At 41.5% G+C, this 16,432-nt stretch overlaps 2 protein-coding genes across 6 annotated transcripts in view; one reads left to right on the plus strand and one right to left on the minus strand.

The window, feature by feature from the left end:
• The first annotated feature begins 23 nt into the window (after positions 1 to 23).
• Positions 24 to 5,600, plus strand: RPL31 (ribosomal protein L31). Of its 2 annotated transcripts, none has more exons than XM_068924641.1 (5): positions 24 to 224; positions 946 to 1,062; positions 2,690 to 2,815; positions 4,865 to 4,977; positions 5,532 to 5,600. In XM_068924641.1, exons 2-5 carry the CDS (start codon positions 956 to 958, stop codon positions 5,561 to 5,563), a joined length of 378 nt encoding a protein of 125 aa, XP_068780742.1. In that variant the 5' UTR covers positions 24 to 224; positions 946 to 955; the 3' UTR covers positions 5,564 to 5,600. The 2 variants fall into 2 exon arrangements, with proteins under 2 accessions (XP_068780742.1, XP_068780747.1); XM_068924646.1 differs by lacking the exon at positions 24 to 224 and adding an exon at positions 791 to 820.
• Positions 5,601 to 6,154: 554 nt separating this feature from the next.
• TBC1D8 (TBC1 domain family member 8) overlaps positions 6,155 to 16,432 on the minus strand; it is a 51,434-nt gene continuing 41,156 nt past the window's right edge. For all 4 annotated transcript variants that reach the window (XM_068924608.1, XM_068924599.1, XM_068924617.1 and 1 more), the window contains exons 12-20: positions 13,968 to 14,253; positions 13,291 to 13,420; positions 12,924 to 13,022; positions 12,330 to 12,398; positions 10,771 to 11,011; positions 9,472 to 9,537; positions 8,768 to 8,857; positions 8,443 to 8,543; positions 6,155 to 7,139 (exon numbers count right to left, since the gene is read on the minus strand). In XM_068924608.1, the coding sequence (XP_068780709.1) occupies positions 6,678 to 7,139; positions 8,443 to 8,543; positions 8,768 to 8,857; positions 9,472 to 9,537; positions 10,771 to 11,011; positions 12,330 to 12,398; positions 12,924 to 13,022; positions 13,291 to 13,420; positions 13,968 to 14,253 (1,544 nt within the window). In that variant the 3' untranslated portion in view covers positions 6,155 to 6,677. The remainder of the gene's footprint in view (positions 7,140 to 8,442; positions 8,544 to 8,767; positions 8,858 to 9,471; positions 9,538 to 10,770; positions 11,012 to 12,329; positions 12,399 to 12,923; positions 13,023 to 13,290; positions 13,421 to 13,967; positions 14,254 to 16,432) is intronic.

Genomic DNA, 16,432 nt, shown 5'->3' on the forward strand with positions numbered 1-16,432 from the left:
TCTGCTGGCGCCCAGGCAGAGCCCTGCGCATGCGCGCCACCGCCAGCCGCCCGGCCGCGCCTCCGGGGTGGCGGGGAGCGCTCCCCTGCGCGGCGCACCGCCGCCCCCAACGCCTCTCGGGTTCGCGCAGGCGCAGTCGCCCCCTCCCACCCGGCGGCCACCCGGAAGGGCTCCTCTGGCCCACAATCCCTTGCGCGCTCCTTTCCGGCCTGTGCCCGGGCAGGGTGAGTGGCGGCCCCGGTGGGGGCGGCTTCCCAAATCCGCCTCCATCCGCGGCGCAGACCCCGCTGCGGGAGGGGTCTCCGGCCCGGTGCGGCGCGGGGGGCGGCCCTGCGCACGGGGCACCGGCTCTTTGCTCTCGGGGACCGGCGGAGTCGCGCTTGATGGGGCTGGGACCCCCCCCCCTCCCCTTTCCCCGGCCTGCGCGGAGGCGGGCGGGGCGCAGGCCCGGGCGGGGCGGCGGGGGGCTCGGGCGGCTCTGCCCCCCGCCTGGGCGAGGGAGGGGGAGGCCGCGGGCCGCCGTCAGGCGGTGGAAAGGGGTTGTCTGCTGTAGAGCCACCATGTCATTTCCAGGACGGGCTGCACAGCTCTCCTGGGTGGCCCAGGAAGTGGGAATTGGACATGTAGAAGCGGGGGAGGGTGGTGTTTGGAGGCGCTTGGGGCTGGCCGGGCGCCCGGTCGGCTGGGGAGGTGGTTGGGGGGTGTCAGATGTGTTTCACGTTCCTGACGGGGAGAGGGGAGTAAAGTGTTTGTACTGCTGAAGTGTCGCCGCTTAAAATCTGCAGGTGATATGACCCAACACCTGTTGGTTCAATCTCAGGTTAGTTTCTGGATGTGGGATTTCTGTGACTTGTAAGGAGGAAGGGAAGATGGCAGGAAGGGTGCCTTGGGAAAAGACCAAGGGAAGTTGGGTTTACGTTTGACATGTGCGCACATGCTTTTCAGTGTTGCTCAAATGGCTCCTGCAAAGAAAGGTGGTGAGAAGAAGAAGGGACGATCGGCCATCAATGAGGTGGTAACTAGGGAGTATACGATCAACATTCACAAACGGATCCATGGAGTGTAAGTCCTTGTCTTAACTCAGCGAAATTAACCTGGTATAAAGGGGCATTTGGTAATGGGTTCAGTAGGTTTTAAGCTATAGTGAATGACAGTCCTCACTGGTGTTGATGTGTGATGTTTTAGTTCTTTGTCCTGCAGCTGTGTCCCCAAGGGCCAGCTCTGCACCTGTACTGATCTATACAAGCAAACGGCTTTCAGGAACAAGCTTGTTTCCTTCATTAGCGTCCTTGGATTTATTTTGACGTTAGGCCTATTTGCCTCTGTGCCTAAGTCCTAATTCTTTCCTATCTGAAGTTAAAATTTAGTCTACTGTATTTAATTTTTAGAAACCAAATATTGTAATCGAATATTTGGCAAATTGCTTATTGCTCAATCGTGTGAGGTGTAAATTGGGATATGATTTGACTTAAATGGTATTCGTTGGTCAGTATTGTGTAGATAGGAGTAACTGTATCTGACAAAGTGTTGAACCTCAGAAGAACCCTGTAGCAGTGAAGTGTTGAGAGGGCTTGTTGTGAACTGTTGTCTCTCTTAGATGCTCTTTGAATGTGTATGGTTATAGTCACGAGGAAGAATGTTATATCCAAAGCAAAACAATTACCTAAATTGCTAAAGTTAACTTACAAGAGAGTAAGAGAGAGATGAGACGGGCTGTTTTAAAACCACGGGTAAGGATGAGAGACGCTGGTACCCTTGGATGGAAAGGAGATGTTCTGGCTTTGCCTATTGATTGACTGTTTGTGGTAGTTCATTTACATCTTAATGCTGATGTTCCTGTTTCAGTGTTCTCTCCTGTATTTGGGCATAAGGTGTAAGGGGTGAAATACTTCTTATTTAATGCTTCTGGCACTTGGGATCACTTCCTCTCCTCCCCTGCCTTTGATTTTTAGCACTAAATATCAAAAGTAGTGTACAAACTTTATGTAATCTGCTGTGGGACTTCAGATGTGACACTAGTAGCATGCCACAGTGCGACACTACACACTGTGCTACAGCAAGACACTTATAGTGCAGCTGTGGCTTTTAGTCTAAATGTGTGGTCTTGCAAAATCTATCAATAGCACGAGTCTAGCTGTACTCTCAAAAGAACAGTTTTGATCATGATTTTAATGCCATCTTGGTAATGCGCATAAAGTACCTATCAAACAATATTTATCAGAAACTGCTATTTATAACAGGGCCGGTTTTGTTCTTTTGCCATGTATTGTAATACTGACATAGTTCCTTCAGGTTTGCATTACCAGTGTTGCACTGTTTCTCGTAGGCCCCTGCCTACTCAGGAGTATCTGTGAAAGCTCACGTCTCTTTGGTGGTACTGGCAAGAACTCTTTAATATGTCAGCATGCTAGATAAAAGTCCTGAGTCCTAAGAGATCTTGGAGTTGCAAAATTTTACTGAAATTACTGCACATAATTGTATGTGGTGTCTGATAGGGACAGACATTAAGATTAGCGGATATTCACTACAGCAAAAGTCCGGTCATACTGTGATGCAGCTAAGGCTGTTGAACAACGAACAAAATTTCTTGGGCTGTATGTTTAGAGAATGACATTGGTTGAAGGCTGCAATGAGTGTCCAGTGCTGGGAGTTTCTTGAAGTTAAAGAATTACTCTTGTGTTTGTCCTAGGGGCTTCAAGAAACGAGCACCGCGTGCTCTGAAAGAAATCCGAAAATTTGCAATGAAGGAGATGGGTACTCCTGACGTTCGCATCGACACCAGATTGAACAAAGCAGTTTGGGCTAAAGGAATAAGGTACGTTTTTGTGACTTTCCTTACTGGATGAGGAAGGATATTGTACCTGTGTATTCAGAGCTGCAGGATCTGGAGGGGTAGAAAGATTTCTATCCTCCTTGTTGTATTTGCATTTTCTTTGCAAATGTTTCTTTTTTTACAGTATGCGCGGGTGGGTAGAATGAAGGCAGGGGCTGTTTAGATTTCTTCTGACAGCAAAGCTAATTTTTTCTTCTCTTTTGTGTTCTGCGGAGCTCCCTCGCTGCACTTGCGGCAAAGCTCCAGTAAACTCGGAAACTGAAAGATCTTCCCTCTTCCTCTAATAAGAAACAAAAGGAAGGAGGGGATGAAGGCTTGGCCACAAAACTATTGGGGCAGTGTAATGTTCAGCGTTGTAGCAGACTGTTTTAGGAACCTAGCGTTTTAGCGGTACCTGAAGTCCCAGGCTGGTACCTGGGATTTGCGTAGTGTGTCTAAATGGAGTTATGTATCTGAGCGGACAAATGCTACACAAGATGCTGAGGTGTGTTTTAAATAGGACCATTAAGCTTGTCTTGAAAGTACAAATGATAAGTGGTTTGAGGGGCAGAGAGAAAACTTAAAATGCCACGTCAGCTGCCTTTTTTAATGCATCTGAAGATGGCCTGAAGGGTATTGTGAGGAGTGGAACCTCTTAAACTGTAATAAACTGGCTCCCCATGAAGAGACCTCACTTCAAGCCCATGTCTTCTAAGAATTAGACGTCTAAGTCCAGCCATATTGAGTATTCACAACCCCGACCTGGAACTGTCTGCTTAGGCCAGTCATTCCTTAACAGAGTGGGAAGACATTACTAGTTGTTGGGTGATCTGTTAAGCTGTTTGATTTCAAATACAATGAAGAGAGTAACTGAGCCAGATAGCAGCCTCTCTATCTGCGGAGTTTAGTAGTGAGGCTGCTAACCAGGACTTCAGTCCTGATATTGATGTATAGAAGTACATTCTGTGGAGCAGGGAGTCACGACGTCTGTTTCCAGTGTAAGTGAATTTAACCTGCAACATCTTCCTCTTGAATGATTAGGAGAGGCAAAGATCAGAATGTCAGCTAGCATGATGATCAGTGCTATAAGCAAAGTAGCAAAAATGCCTTCAACCCCACTAAAGAAGGGGGAGAATTGAAACAAGTTCCCTTGTTTTAATTACGGTGATCATAAAAATGTTTTGTGTGGGGTCTGATTTCGTAGGTGTGCTCTGAGAACGTAGAGCAAGGAGGAATTTCCATCTCATATTCTACAAAACAGAGCACTTAGAGCAGGAGTTTCCCAAAATCCTAAGCTAATTGGAGGTGGGAAGCTCCTTTAAAAATGGTGTGGACAGACTGTTTTGTACCTTCTTCTGTCAGCAGTTCATTTTAAGCAGTCTAAGGGGAGGAAACTAAGCTATGACTTCCCTGTAAGAACAAAACCTTTGGCGTAATTTAGTTGTTCCACAGGCTTTGTGAGGAAGAAATGTTGATACCGTATGACCATAAATAAAACTTTGATGTCCAGAAATAAGACTTTAGTTCTCCTGCTGTAATGGTGACTTGAATTCCCACATGACTTCTGGCATACAGCCTGGGCATTACAGGAGCTCTGACAGGCTTTCAGAACAGATGATTTTTCTTGCTCAGTATTTTCTATTCAAGTATAAAGCTCATGTCACTAACAGCTGCTTGCTGATCATCTTCATGCTTTTCATAGCATTTTTCTAAGATCAGTAGTGGGCTGCTGTGCGCTTCCACTTTTGATGCTCTTGCTGGATTATGGATCCTCATTTTTTTCAGGGCTCAGTTAACTCTTACCTGCTTACCTTTTAAAAGAGATAGTAGATGCTCCTCTAAGGCAAACAGTACAACTCTCAGTTATTATGGTGCTAAGACAGATACGGACCTGACCCATCATGTCTTTGTGCAAGTATTTGAAGCCTAAGAATTTGGGGGGTTAGTAACCATGGAGCAAAGAACCTTTACTTTCTTTTCTACAATGAACTGAAGTGTTCCCATACATATTTTGTTGCAAATTAAACTATATAAATGTCATCTTCATTGTAGGAATGTTCCTTACCGTATCCGCGTGCGTTTGTCCAGAAAACGCAATGAGGATGAAGATTCACCAAACAAGCTGTACACTCTGGTTACCTATGTACCAGTCACAACATTCAAAGGTAAGCTTGTATGCTCTCCTTCTTCCTCCATGCCATGTTTTTCTGGACAAGCAGTGCAGTTGGACTGTTCCTCCTGCACTGCAAAATTCTGGTGAAAAGCATGTTGAGGGAGTCTGACTGCTGGCTGCCTAGTTCTATTGCAGAGGAGAGGGTGGCTAGCTTGCTTCATCAGCATCAAAAGCTAAACACAGCATTTAATGAACGTTACATGTTACACATGAATTTTGAAGGAATGAGAAACGCTGATCATACACGTTAGGACAATTTAAGGTTCATGTTCTCCTATATAAAGTACATCCTCTGATGTCACAAGCTCAAACAGGTTGAGCCTTTCTGCTTGTCAGCTGAAAAAATCTTATTTGCTGAACTGATTTAACATGAAGTTCTGTGTTTTAATATTTGGTGAAACCCGTGCCTGGGTAGTTTGTTTTCTCAGAAACAAAGCAACAAACTAGCTTTCAAATTGTAGGTGCATTTTTTTTTTGCAAAGATTAGCTTATATATAAAGGGAATTGTCCTGGTAATAGATGATGATACAATTTTTTGTTTTGCAGGTCTACAGACAGTCAATGTGGATGAAAATTAAACTTGATTTTCATTACAATAAAATTGTAAAAACAGTGTTTATTCTGACTAAGGTTTCTTACTAATCAGTGTCTTCAAGCTCTCGTTCCTTGAAGTACTGAGCTGAACAGGCGATGCGATCTTAAACTATCTTGCTTTTGAGGGGCTTGCATAGAGTGGTAAAATTTTTTTTCAATTAATGATCCTTTAGACTTCTCTTATCTGTGAGTGGAATGAGGAGGAGATGCAAATGTTCTTTATGTATGTGGGTGGCAGAGTCCCACCTTTTGTTTCTCTGGGAATTAAGAGCCATTACACAGGGATTTTAAGGCCAAATTTGCAAAAGATGATCTAGCATTGATAAGTTAGATCAGTACTTTATAGCTGTACTCTCTTGCAGATAAATAAACTGCACTCTGGATTTTCTCACCTGCTGGTCTTCTAGGTAAAATCAGTAGGCTCCTCCCAAGTAAGAAGTCTGTGCGCTACACTGAAAGATGGGATTATGACCAGTGAATTAAATGGGGAAGGCACTAGCTCAAGGAATTGTTCTAATGACACAGAGATAAGGCCACCTACCTTCTATCAATCAAGAAATACTGTCACTGCAATCCTAGTATAAAAAGGGTTTACTGAAAAGTGCATGTTTTCACAGACCAACATCAAAAGCACAGTCCATGTACACTTAACATTTCAGCAAGACATACAAATTGGAATACAGTCAAATATATTAAAATAGTTTCAATTACCAGCATTGAAACAAGTTTTCAGTATTAGTGCAAAAAAGGCAACCCAAACAAACTGCAGACAGTAGCTGAGAAGTGTTTTCCCCTGTTCCAAAAAAAAAAAAAAAAAGAAGAAGAAGAAGAAGAAACGGAGCCAGCCTCTGCTCTCTCCCAGTACGTAAGAGGGCTGCATCTTCACGCTGTAGACAGATGTTTCCTTTTACATTCAAAACAAGAACATAATTAATAAATCAATGGCACAAAACAATCTACACACCCTTTAGCTTTTAAAGCCCTTAAACTGAAAACCACAGACCAAATTGTTTATCAAAAGTACACTGCTGACTGAAAGCCTTTTACAATATGTGCTTTGGCATAATTTCAGTGCATTTCATTTTGACAGATTTGCTACTATTGCGTGTTCAGTTTTGTATGTTCACTCCGTGACTGGCAGCTCATTCCATTTGTTTTGAGGCTATATTGATTTAGTTTTGCATTCTCAAGTTTTGGCTTCAGTTCTAAGGGTTTTTCAAAGAAATTAACTAATGACTGTTCAGTCAAGAGGGATGCCAAAATATGTTCAAAAGAGACAGTCCAGTCCCCCCCTTCAGTCACAGGTGAAGACTGAGAGTCTTTGTGAGGGGTCTTCACAGTGTCAGTAAAAACAGCATCCTGGTCTGAAGCAGAGGCCTCGGGCTGCAAGTCCTCAGTAAATTCATCTGAGCCGCTCCCCAGGCTGATGCTTCTTTGTCCTACTTCCCCAATCTGAAGTAACAGTGTGGTCACAGTGGCAATGGCTTGATATAAATCATTCTCCTCTGGATCTTCATGAAACATGCTATACAAGGTTTTGCAGAATTGAATGAATTCCCTCTGGAAAGCATGAAAAACTAAAATCAAGCTACTGAACAGCCACAAAAAACATTAACTGCAAGAGTCAGGAGAGGGCACAGCGCTGCAAAGGAATGCAGAGTGCTGTATACAGTCATGCTCATTTATAATTTACCTGCTTTAAAAAAAAAATAATAGAAGCTAGCAAAAGGATTTTGACCTCCACTGATGGCAGTAAACCTTGGTACTGCATATCAAAAGGGGAACAGTAAAAGCATTTTGCTGTCTTAACTAGAACAAGAGATTAGGAACATACAGATGAACAAAGAGCAAGTGAGAGGCTACAATACATTACTGGTAGAAAACTAAGATGGCTGTTATTCAGAATAAATTATGACAGAAACGTACACTTAAAGGCCTGCAAGCTTTTTCTCCATCTCTTCCCAACTCATTTTCTTCTAATGACAACATTCAGACCTCTTCCCTGCCCGATCCCTTTTCACCTTCCCTCATTCACCCATCACACATGTCGACCAGGCTATAAGACAATGTTTATATATCCTGTTAGGAAATCTGTGAGCCCTAGGTTTTCATACAAATAATAGTAATTCAGTTTGGAAGGGACCTCAGGAGGTTCAATCAAATGACGGCTTTAGGAGAGACTGTGTAGCCCTGCTGAGCTGTAAGATTAGGCACGTGTCACCCATTTAAAACTTTACTTAGCAGCATCAGCACAAAAGGGATTTTTGAGTGTATTCTCCTCTTCCTTTCCATATCCATACATATATCTATCTTACAAATACAAGAAATATACTAGAGGGCTTTGTATGTCAACAACATAAACAAGGCCCTACTAGCATTAGAGAAGATGGTTAAGATGACAGAGCCTTCAGCTGTCTTACACAGTTCTAGTCAGCATATGGCTAAGCTGGGGCAAGTCCTAGGTTACGATGGGCTGGGAAAGCTGTTACTGATTAGGTGGAAAACAGGTCCTGAAAGGCAAAACAGCAACATGCATTCTCTATGTTTACAGGAACGCTCTGGGCTCAGGAAGACGACGACTTTTTTTCAGCTTGAACAATCTGCTGTTATGCCATGAAATTCTTTCTATTCACCAGCCAGTCTGAAAAGTAGCAGAGAGCTTGTGAACACGATACCTTCTCCCTGGTTCAGAACAGCCCAATCCTAGATATCTAAAAGACTGAATCTAAGTTTAGGCTTAAGTTACACACACACACAAACACACACACACACACAAAAACAGCTGAACAATTGCATTTAGTCACGTCGTTTTTGAGTTCTTTCCGCTCCTTTACAAATTGACGTCAGCCCCTGGTATACATACCTGACTCATTTTTGGCAATTCCTTTTCAGTTTTAGCATCCTTTTCTTTGGCTAGATCCCTAAGCATCTGCTTCAACTGCTTTTGGTAATCTACTGCATCCCCTTGCATGGAACAGACACAAAGAATTAGTTTCATTGGTATTTGTTATTGCTACATTATTATTAATTTCATTATTTATTATATTTTGATTGTTAATATCAAGTCCACTGCAATAAATTTGTATTTCAAAATTAAACATAGAGAGTGGAAAAAAGCAAATGGGGATAACAAATGGAAAGTTGGTCATCTCATATGCACATGCACTAGAGAACCATTTCAGACATACCATTTGATTTTCCAATAACTAGTGGTCTTGAAGTTGACAGCAAAGGATTCTTTAATGGTGACTGGCTGTCTCTCTCATTTTCTGTGAGAGCTATTAAAAAAAAAAAGTGAGAAATACAGTGACTGATCCTTCAAATGCTACATCATTTTTTATGCTTTTAAAATTTACACATTTGCAGAAAGCAAAACAGGGTAAGGGTGAGTGTTTGTTAGACAGTACTTCATTAAATCGTAGTGTAAAATTGTGTTAAAACTGTGCTGCAGTGAAAGGGTAGGAAGTTTGCCAAGAATGGCACATTAATAGAGAACTTTGCACATTAGAGAAACCAACACAAAATTTAGTCACCTCAGCAAAACAGGATCAAACTGTAATAAGGAGATTTCTCATGTAAATGGAGTACCAGCCATTCAGAAATGTTTTTCCAATTCATATTTTGTCTGGAAATAGCCACATAATTGACTGCAAAACATCTCAAGAGACTGCAGCAGATGTGAATCTTAACATTGTAGATCTAAAAAGTTCACCCCAAAAGCACTGGTTGGAATGATATTTAAATTGCAGTGAACGTAATTACACATGCAAATCCTATGTGCTCCCAGCTGAAGGGAGCAAGATAAGGTTTTTCATTAAGCAGCCTTTCCCAAAAGTTTTAAGCAAGAATTTGAGAGGAAAGTTAAGCATTCATTTTCTTTCAAATTTCTTACCAGGTGGGATATGCAGCTTATACAATAGCTTTATCTTTTCATTCATTTCTCCATTATACATAACATCTGCAAGAAAAAAAAAACAAAAAACCCAAAAACAACAACAAGAAGGAAGTGGACTAGAGCATTTACTTCCACAGTTTAAAATAAACTGGTCATCTCTGTGCACAAAAGATAATTGTTTGCACAGACAATACATGCAAACACATGGCCCGTATATTACATGGAGATATTTAAGTTGTGCCCGATCAATGAGGAACAGCAGGAGACTCTGCTGTTCAGCTGGAGACATCTGTTTTGTTCTTTGTTCTTGTAAAATAGACTGGGAGCACCTAACCCTATGGAACTTAATCATCTTTTAAAAATACCAAAGGGGATGTCAGGGAACCTAGAAAAGGCTGTTTGTTGCCACAGATTAAGAATGTGAGACGAGACAGACATAAAACTGCCCTTCAGGGCCGTATTCTTAATATTTCTTCTCTTCACTTACTGCTGTTCTACAGAATAAGTCCAAAAATTTTCAAATGCTACTGTGAAAAGCCTTTTTTTTTTTTTAAATTTAAAGATGTATCCCCCTAAGAACCAAAATCACATGCTAGTATAATACAGATCAGCTTGGTTCACAAAGAATTTTTGAAAGCTTAAGTGGCAAGGATATAGATACAGTCATTTTACTGAACCTTTGAATACCGATTCAGTTTTTTCACTTAGGGTCAGGCAACAGTTACGTGTCACTTTTATCTTCAGCAAGGTTTTGGAATGGGTAGTCTCATCTCATTAGAACAGCTGAAGGCCTGGAGAACAACTCTAGCACAGCTCTCAGTCCCTGCTGGTCATATGTTTTCGTTCTGCTAATTGTCGACATATGGGTCAAGCGACAAGACTGCTGTATGAGATTACAAATTAAAGTCTTCAAGAAGCAGTTAAAAACAGGTGCGCTGAGATGACAAGGGCTCAATGCAACAAGCAGGTAGAAGAGAGGATTTCCTAGCCTTCAATGCAGATCCAAATGTAAATTTAATTATTCTAAAATATTTTCTGCAAAATTAACTGAGAAATAAAATATTTTAATAATATTTTCAATCATGTCGCTAGGTTGCCTTTTAATTCTAATCTACTTCAGATGATTGAAATAGTGAAAGTAAGTAAATATCACTAGTTACATTAATTACATGTCCAAGAAAAACATCTGTCTATATCCTCTTCTCTCAATCACATTACAGTCTCACCCAAATGCCAACCCCCATCAGTCCACCTTCCACCCGACGAGACAGCTGGGTGTCCCAGAGAGGCTGATACCTAAACAGCTAGCGAGCCCCTTGAATTCAATAAGGTGGTCCATGTTTTCATCCAGGAGTCGGAACATCCTTCCGGCAAGAACATCAGTGTGTTCCCCACAAGTCCACGGCGAGACAAGTTTGTAAAGGTTAGTGAACTGCTGGGAATCTATTCTGTACTGCTCAGCGTAAGGTCTGCTAGGGTCATGTCGCTCAACGACTGGACTCGTCATTTCCCAGTAACACCTTATTAAATGCTCTCTCTAGGAGAAATCAAAGGCAGTAGAGAAGAATCACAATGTGCACCATCAAAGAGAGTGAGACTGGCATAAGAAAGCAGTCACATCAAGGAAACACTCAAAATTGTGTGTGTGTGTCTGGTGTCATGATGATATACCAAGACCCTTTTTATGAGAAAAAGTAAAGTATATGAGTCTTTAATTAAAGCAGCCAAGCTCCCTCATGATTTCTAAATACGCTGCAGGCTAATGAAACTCTGTTAGCCACATCTGGCCCCAGATGCCTCTAACCGTCAAATAGTACAAAGGATTGGAGAAAATTTAGGATGTCATACATGCTTCACTTGTTCATTTATTCTCTCTGACATCACTATTTGGGTACTGTTCCGATCTGTCTTCCTGTAGGGACAGGTTGATGTAAAACAAGAGTCTTACCAAAATCAATTGTTCTGGGAAAGGAAAGGGCTATAGAAAAAAGAATCATGAAGAAACCAAATGAGAAAAGGAGAGCAAGTCAAAGATCAAAAAATACAGCAACACAGAACAGGAGGGAAAAAATGAAGAGCATGCCATCACCAGCACCCTCTTATGACAACTGATGGAGGGAGGATAGAACTGCTCTTATTCACAAGGTTATACAGCATTAAGAACATACTAGAATAGCTTTCTCAGTTGCCCAATATTTATGGCAAAAAAAGTTCAGGTAGGTAATTACAATATTTGTCCTTTATATGTGATAATTACCTGACTGGAGCTCTAAATCAAGTATTTTTGCACAAGCTCAGATGTCTGTCTACAGGTGACTGTTTTCTAAGACAATGACAAATGTCTCCAGTTATCCCACCCAGTACTGTCAAAAAACATCCTGATGGGAAGGAGCTGAGCAGAAACTGCTTTTAGTGGTAAAATAAAGTCATTAGAAAATGAGGAAAAAAGAGCAAGATAACCGAGGGTCTGCCTTGAAAAAGTATTAAGAAAGCAGGACTTAAAGTACTGCAGAGCTCTCAGGGAGCAGAGCAGCATGTTACTAAGTCTTGTGAAAATTGCCAGAACCCAATTTCTCATGGAACATTTCCAAGCAGCAAGTTAGAAAGGAAACACTGAAGTAATTCTCATTTGAATGATCAGTACATTCATGCTGCTCTTTAATAACAAGACAACCGCATAACGGACAAAACGACCAGGTCCAGTTTAAGATCTCATCTAAATAATACCTCACAGGCAGAGGAACCCTCTCAACAATTCCACACACAACATCCGATTCGGCTCTGCTAGGCAAAGGCTGGAAGTTACACCCAGAAGCCTCAAATAGCCTCATCCTCAACTTTTCAAGTAAACAAACCTTGAACAAGTCATACAATTCCTCTAAATCTTCAGGAAGAATCGAAACGTCTGGGATGACAACTCGGAGCTTAAAAAGAAAGAAAAAGGACATGGCAGTGACAATCCCTTCTACTGTCATCATTGACGCAGGTTCTCCCAGTGATGGTACCGATGTTGTACAGCTGAGAACTGGAGCACTGAAAATAATTGTAACTTCTCCTCCCTTAGATTCCCTGGCTGGGCAAACCCGTGGAAAAGAAACCCCTCAAGGGCTATTAGAAACAAAGATAGGAAGTCCCTAAGTCCCAGGAGGCTGGGTAAGCCTCACATCAGGCTTGCTGTCTTCTTACACTCTGCTCTGGGCATCTGCCTAGAGCCACTGTCAGAGACAGGGCACAGGGTTCAGGTTGACCCAGCAGGCTGTTCTTAATGTTATAACAGCCTTGGAAAATAACGCACTTAGCTGCGAGAGAAAAATAAAAACATCAGCATCTGAGAAAAGGGTTTTCTCACGATATGGTGCCTTAAAAACCAAAAAAAAACCCAACCAAACAAAAACACTTACAGTGATTGGGTTGTTAAACCACCACAATCTAAACAATGTCCTACTCACCACGTTTTGCTTGGTTGTATCTTCGTGGCTTTGCAGAACACGGATTCTATGTTTATAGCGCAGGTGCTCTATCTGTTCGACAGAGTGGTCTCCAAATTTCTAGAACGGAGGAACAGAATTTTATTAGACCGGAAATGTAAACGTGAAAATATTGTGAAAGAGTGCTTAAAGAACCCATGGGTTAAAGCATATTCAGTCTTCCATTTATGTGCCCGTGTAGGTATTTATACTACACCTAGCACTGTGCATTTGAGCACATATTCAAGAATTCCTTAAAGACGCGTATCAACTATCAAAGCATCCATGATGAATTTAACCTTTTTAAATTAGAATTTATCTGACCAATAGGAACCAAACTGTTTTTTACCTCATAGGAATCATGAATTAGGTTAGCTATTTCAGTCACTGGAGAGGCTTCCTGATCATCACTGAAAAATGCATGGTGATTACCAATAGGTGGCAGAGGGCTTTCCTCATTTTTAACATGCTCTAAAAACCTAAAGGCAACAAGTACAAGCAGTACAGATTATTTTGCAGTACGATCTTCTCAAGGCATAGCATAAATAAGCAAATAAGCTTTATGGCTCAGACTTAGCAGAAATAAATTGTTTTTTTAGGCTGCTAAGCTTGTCAAAAATGTCTTAATTATTAGTCATCCTTGGAACTGCAAGCCAGCCAAATGACTAAATTTTGCCTAAGGAAGAAAACTTCTGTCTCCTTGCAGTCTGAAGCAGGAAGCTCGTCACTCTAAGGAAGACACTAAGAGCAGCAGTAAATATTACACATTGACGCAGTCAATGCATGTCTCGGCACTGCCAGGAAATTTCACAGGACATCTATTCGTCAAATTTACAAAGCCTATTGTTTACGGCAGACACCGAGAAAGCCGCAGCAGCAAGTTAAGGCAAGGGTACTTACTGCCTGTGCCTACAGAACACCGTTGTTATGACAACGGCATCCAGATGCTTTTGTTTTTAAAGGGCTTTGTAATGGAAGTAGGCTTCGTAATGGAAGTAACGCTGGAAATCAGATGCATGACAATACCTGCTCAGAATCATCAGGGCCTGTCCGTCATCCTTGCTGTTACACAGATCCACTGCATTGGCCTCAAGGATAGCCAAGCCCAACTGGAAAATGGCTTTGATCCCATCATAGAAAAAGCAGTCCACCACATTCACAGCACTCTCTAACGGCATGATACTAAGGAAAAGGGTAAGGAACCACGAAAGAGAAATGGAAGCTAACGTAGTCAGGTCCTTCATATGCTCTGCCAGCTCTGGAAGTTGCTCTTTTATGAGCTCTTCAAATACTGACTGGTCTACCTGAGCACCTGCAAGTCATAAAGAAACAGCATTAGCCAGGACTGAGGCAAGAAAAATTGTTCTTTAAAGCTAATGATCACTGTCAGCTATCAACTGCAAGACTTCTGTGACATTTAAACTGCCAAGATAGGCACACACCTGCAATGAAAAACCCCATTTTCCTCTTGCTGTGATCTCAGCCCCAGCCCTAATGTCTGCACTCCTTACCGTACCTCTTCCCGCAAAAAGACTGGGTCGATTTCTGCTAAGTGCCTTTAGGGTGCTATAAAAAAGTAATAGCAGCAGCTGTTGGTTTTAGCTAAAAGAGCACATAATAATTAAGTGCTGGCAAAAACAATTTTGAAGCATTTTACTGTTCAACTTGGGACCTAGGCAATGAAAATACAAGAGTACACGTTCCTCTCCTCCAGCATATGTACCCAAGGAAGTGGGCAGTACAGCTTTCACCTCTAGGTGAGAAAATATAAGACTGTATCTTAGATGGGTACATACACTAAGCAGGAGGAAAAATATTATACACATATATATGTATATACGCATATATATATAGGGCTTTGGTTTTGTTTTTTAAGAACAGACGTTTTCTGCCATTCCCAGGTATGTGTTTTCCTAACCGTCCCAGCCAGTCTTTCCAGAAGAAGCACATCTGAGCCCGGGTTCCTTCTGCTTTAGCTACTAGATCCTGTTTTGTCAGCAGCTATTGTAGAATCGGTATCATTTCATATAGTTGAAGTGGCTTGAGTCTACAAACCAGATCTGCCACATCAGGAGTTTTAACTGGAGATGGTACTGGCTAAAAATGTTTCCTGAACACAAAAAGCAGTTAGCCTTTCAAGTATTTTCTCTCTTTCCTTTGTAATTATCTCACATAGATGTTCTTTCGCATAGTTCACATTCTTCTAATATTAGGAGATAACTCTGCTATGAAACAGCCGATACATATATCCCTATCAGTCAGAATTACTGCTGCCTAACGGCAGGATACGACTTGGGCAATCTGTGGCAGAGAGACAGCATCTTTTGGTTTTGCATCCAGATCATTAAAAAAACATACAATATTTCTCCATCTTAGAACTTCTCACAGTTAAGCCACAAAAAGCTTCTACTGGTGGCTGAACAAGCATTACAACATCACAAGTCAAAAATAAGTGACCAGACACAGGCAAAGAGCTTTTGAGAAACACATCAGGCACGGTGCTTGCGCTGAAGAAAAAGCTTTCTCATGTCAGATGATCATAAATAAGAAGGGTACAGAAAATAGAGAAGAAAAAGCAATACTGTTATTCCACAGAGGGCATTTTGGTTTTTATATTTTGTTTTTGTTTTTTGTTTTAAAGCAGGCCAGTACAAACAATTTAATAGCCACAGTTAACACAGGTTTAAAAAAAAGAAAAAGAAAAAAATAGAAAAGGTTTCTAGGGGTATTTCAAGGATAGCAGACAGAGACTGGCAGAGATACAGAAAAATCATTCCAGGTAAAGAGGCAGCACTGGAGAGAGTGTCAAAAGCAGAAGGTTATAAGAAATGTGAAATGCTGCCCAGATCTTTTGCAGAAGATCATGTTATAGTTAAATGTTGACACTGTAGGCAAAAGTCAAGGGGGTCTATTCCAAGTTACTTTTATGCCCTCTCTCTAATTAGTCACCCAGTAACCATGGTATCTGAGCAATTCAATCTCTAATATGAAACCACAGCGAGGCAGAAAAGTGCCAGGGTATCCATTTAATAAGCAAGAACCCAAGACACAAACTAAATGACTTCTCAAAGACTGAAAAGGCAAATCAGAGCGCTGAACCTAGGTCTTTACTTAATTTTAAGAATTACAATAGCAAGATGACAACAGTCTAGCAGATAAAATGGGGTAAGATGGCCTGCAGGACTATGGACAGGATGGAAAAAAATCACAGTAACATGAGAATAGGCTATGCATGACTCTCACCAGTAAAGAATACGGGAATTCCTGAAGTAAGAGATAAAAGGTCAACTTACCAACCCTGCCTGCAGACTTTTCCGGTTTATAAGCAGTGAAATGATGAAAAAGCTTGCTAAAAGACAGAATGGTCATAGCTGGCATGACTAGAAGAGCTAATCCTGGGATAAAAATAAAAGGGTTGAGGAGGTAGAGTAGGGCTGGATTACTGAAGTACTGAAAGCAAAAATTAAAAAAAAAAAACTGATACTGAATAT

The sequence above is a fragment of the Struthio camelus genome, chromosome 1 (genome assembly GCF_040807025.1).
Source record: "Struthio camelus isolate bStrCam1 chromosome 1, bStrCam1.hap1, whole genome shotgun sequence".
NCBI classification, from domain to species: domain Eukaryota; kingdom Metazoa; phylum Chordata; class Aves; order Struthioniformes; family Struthionidae; genus Struthio; species Struthio camelus.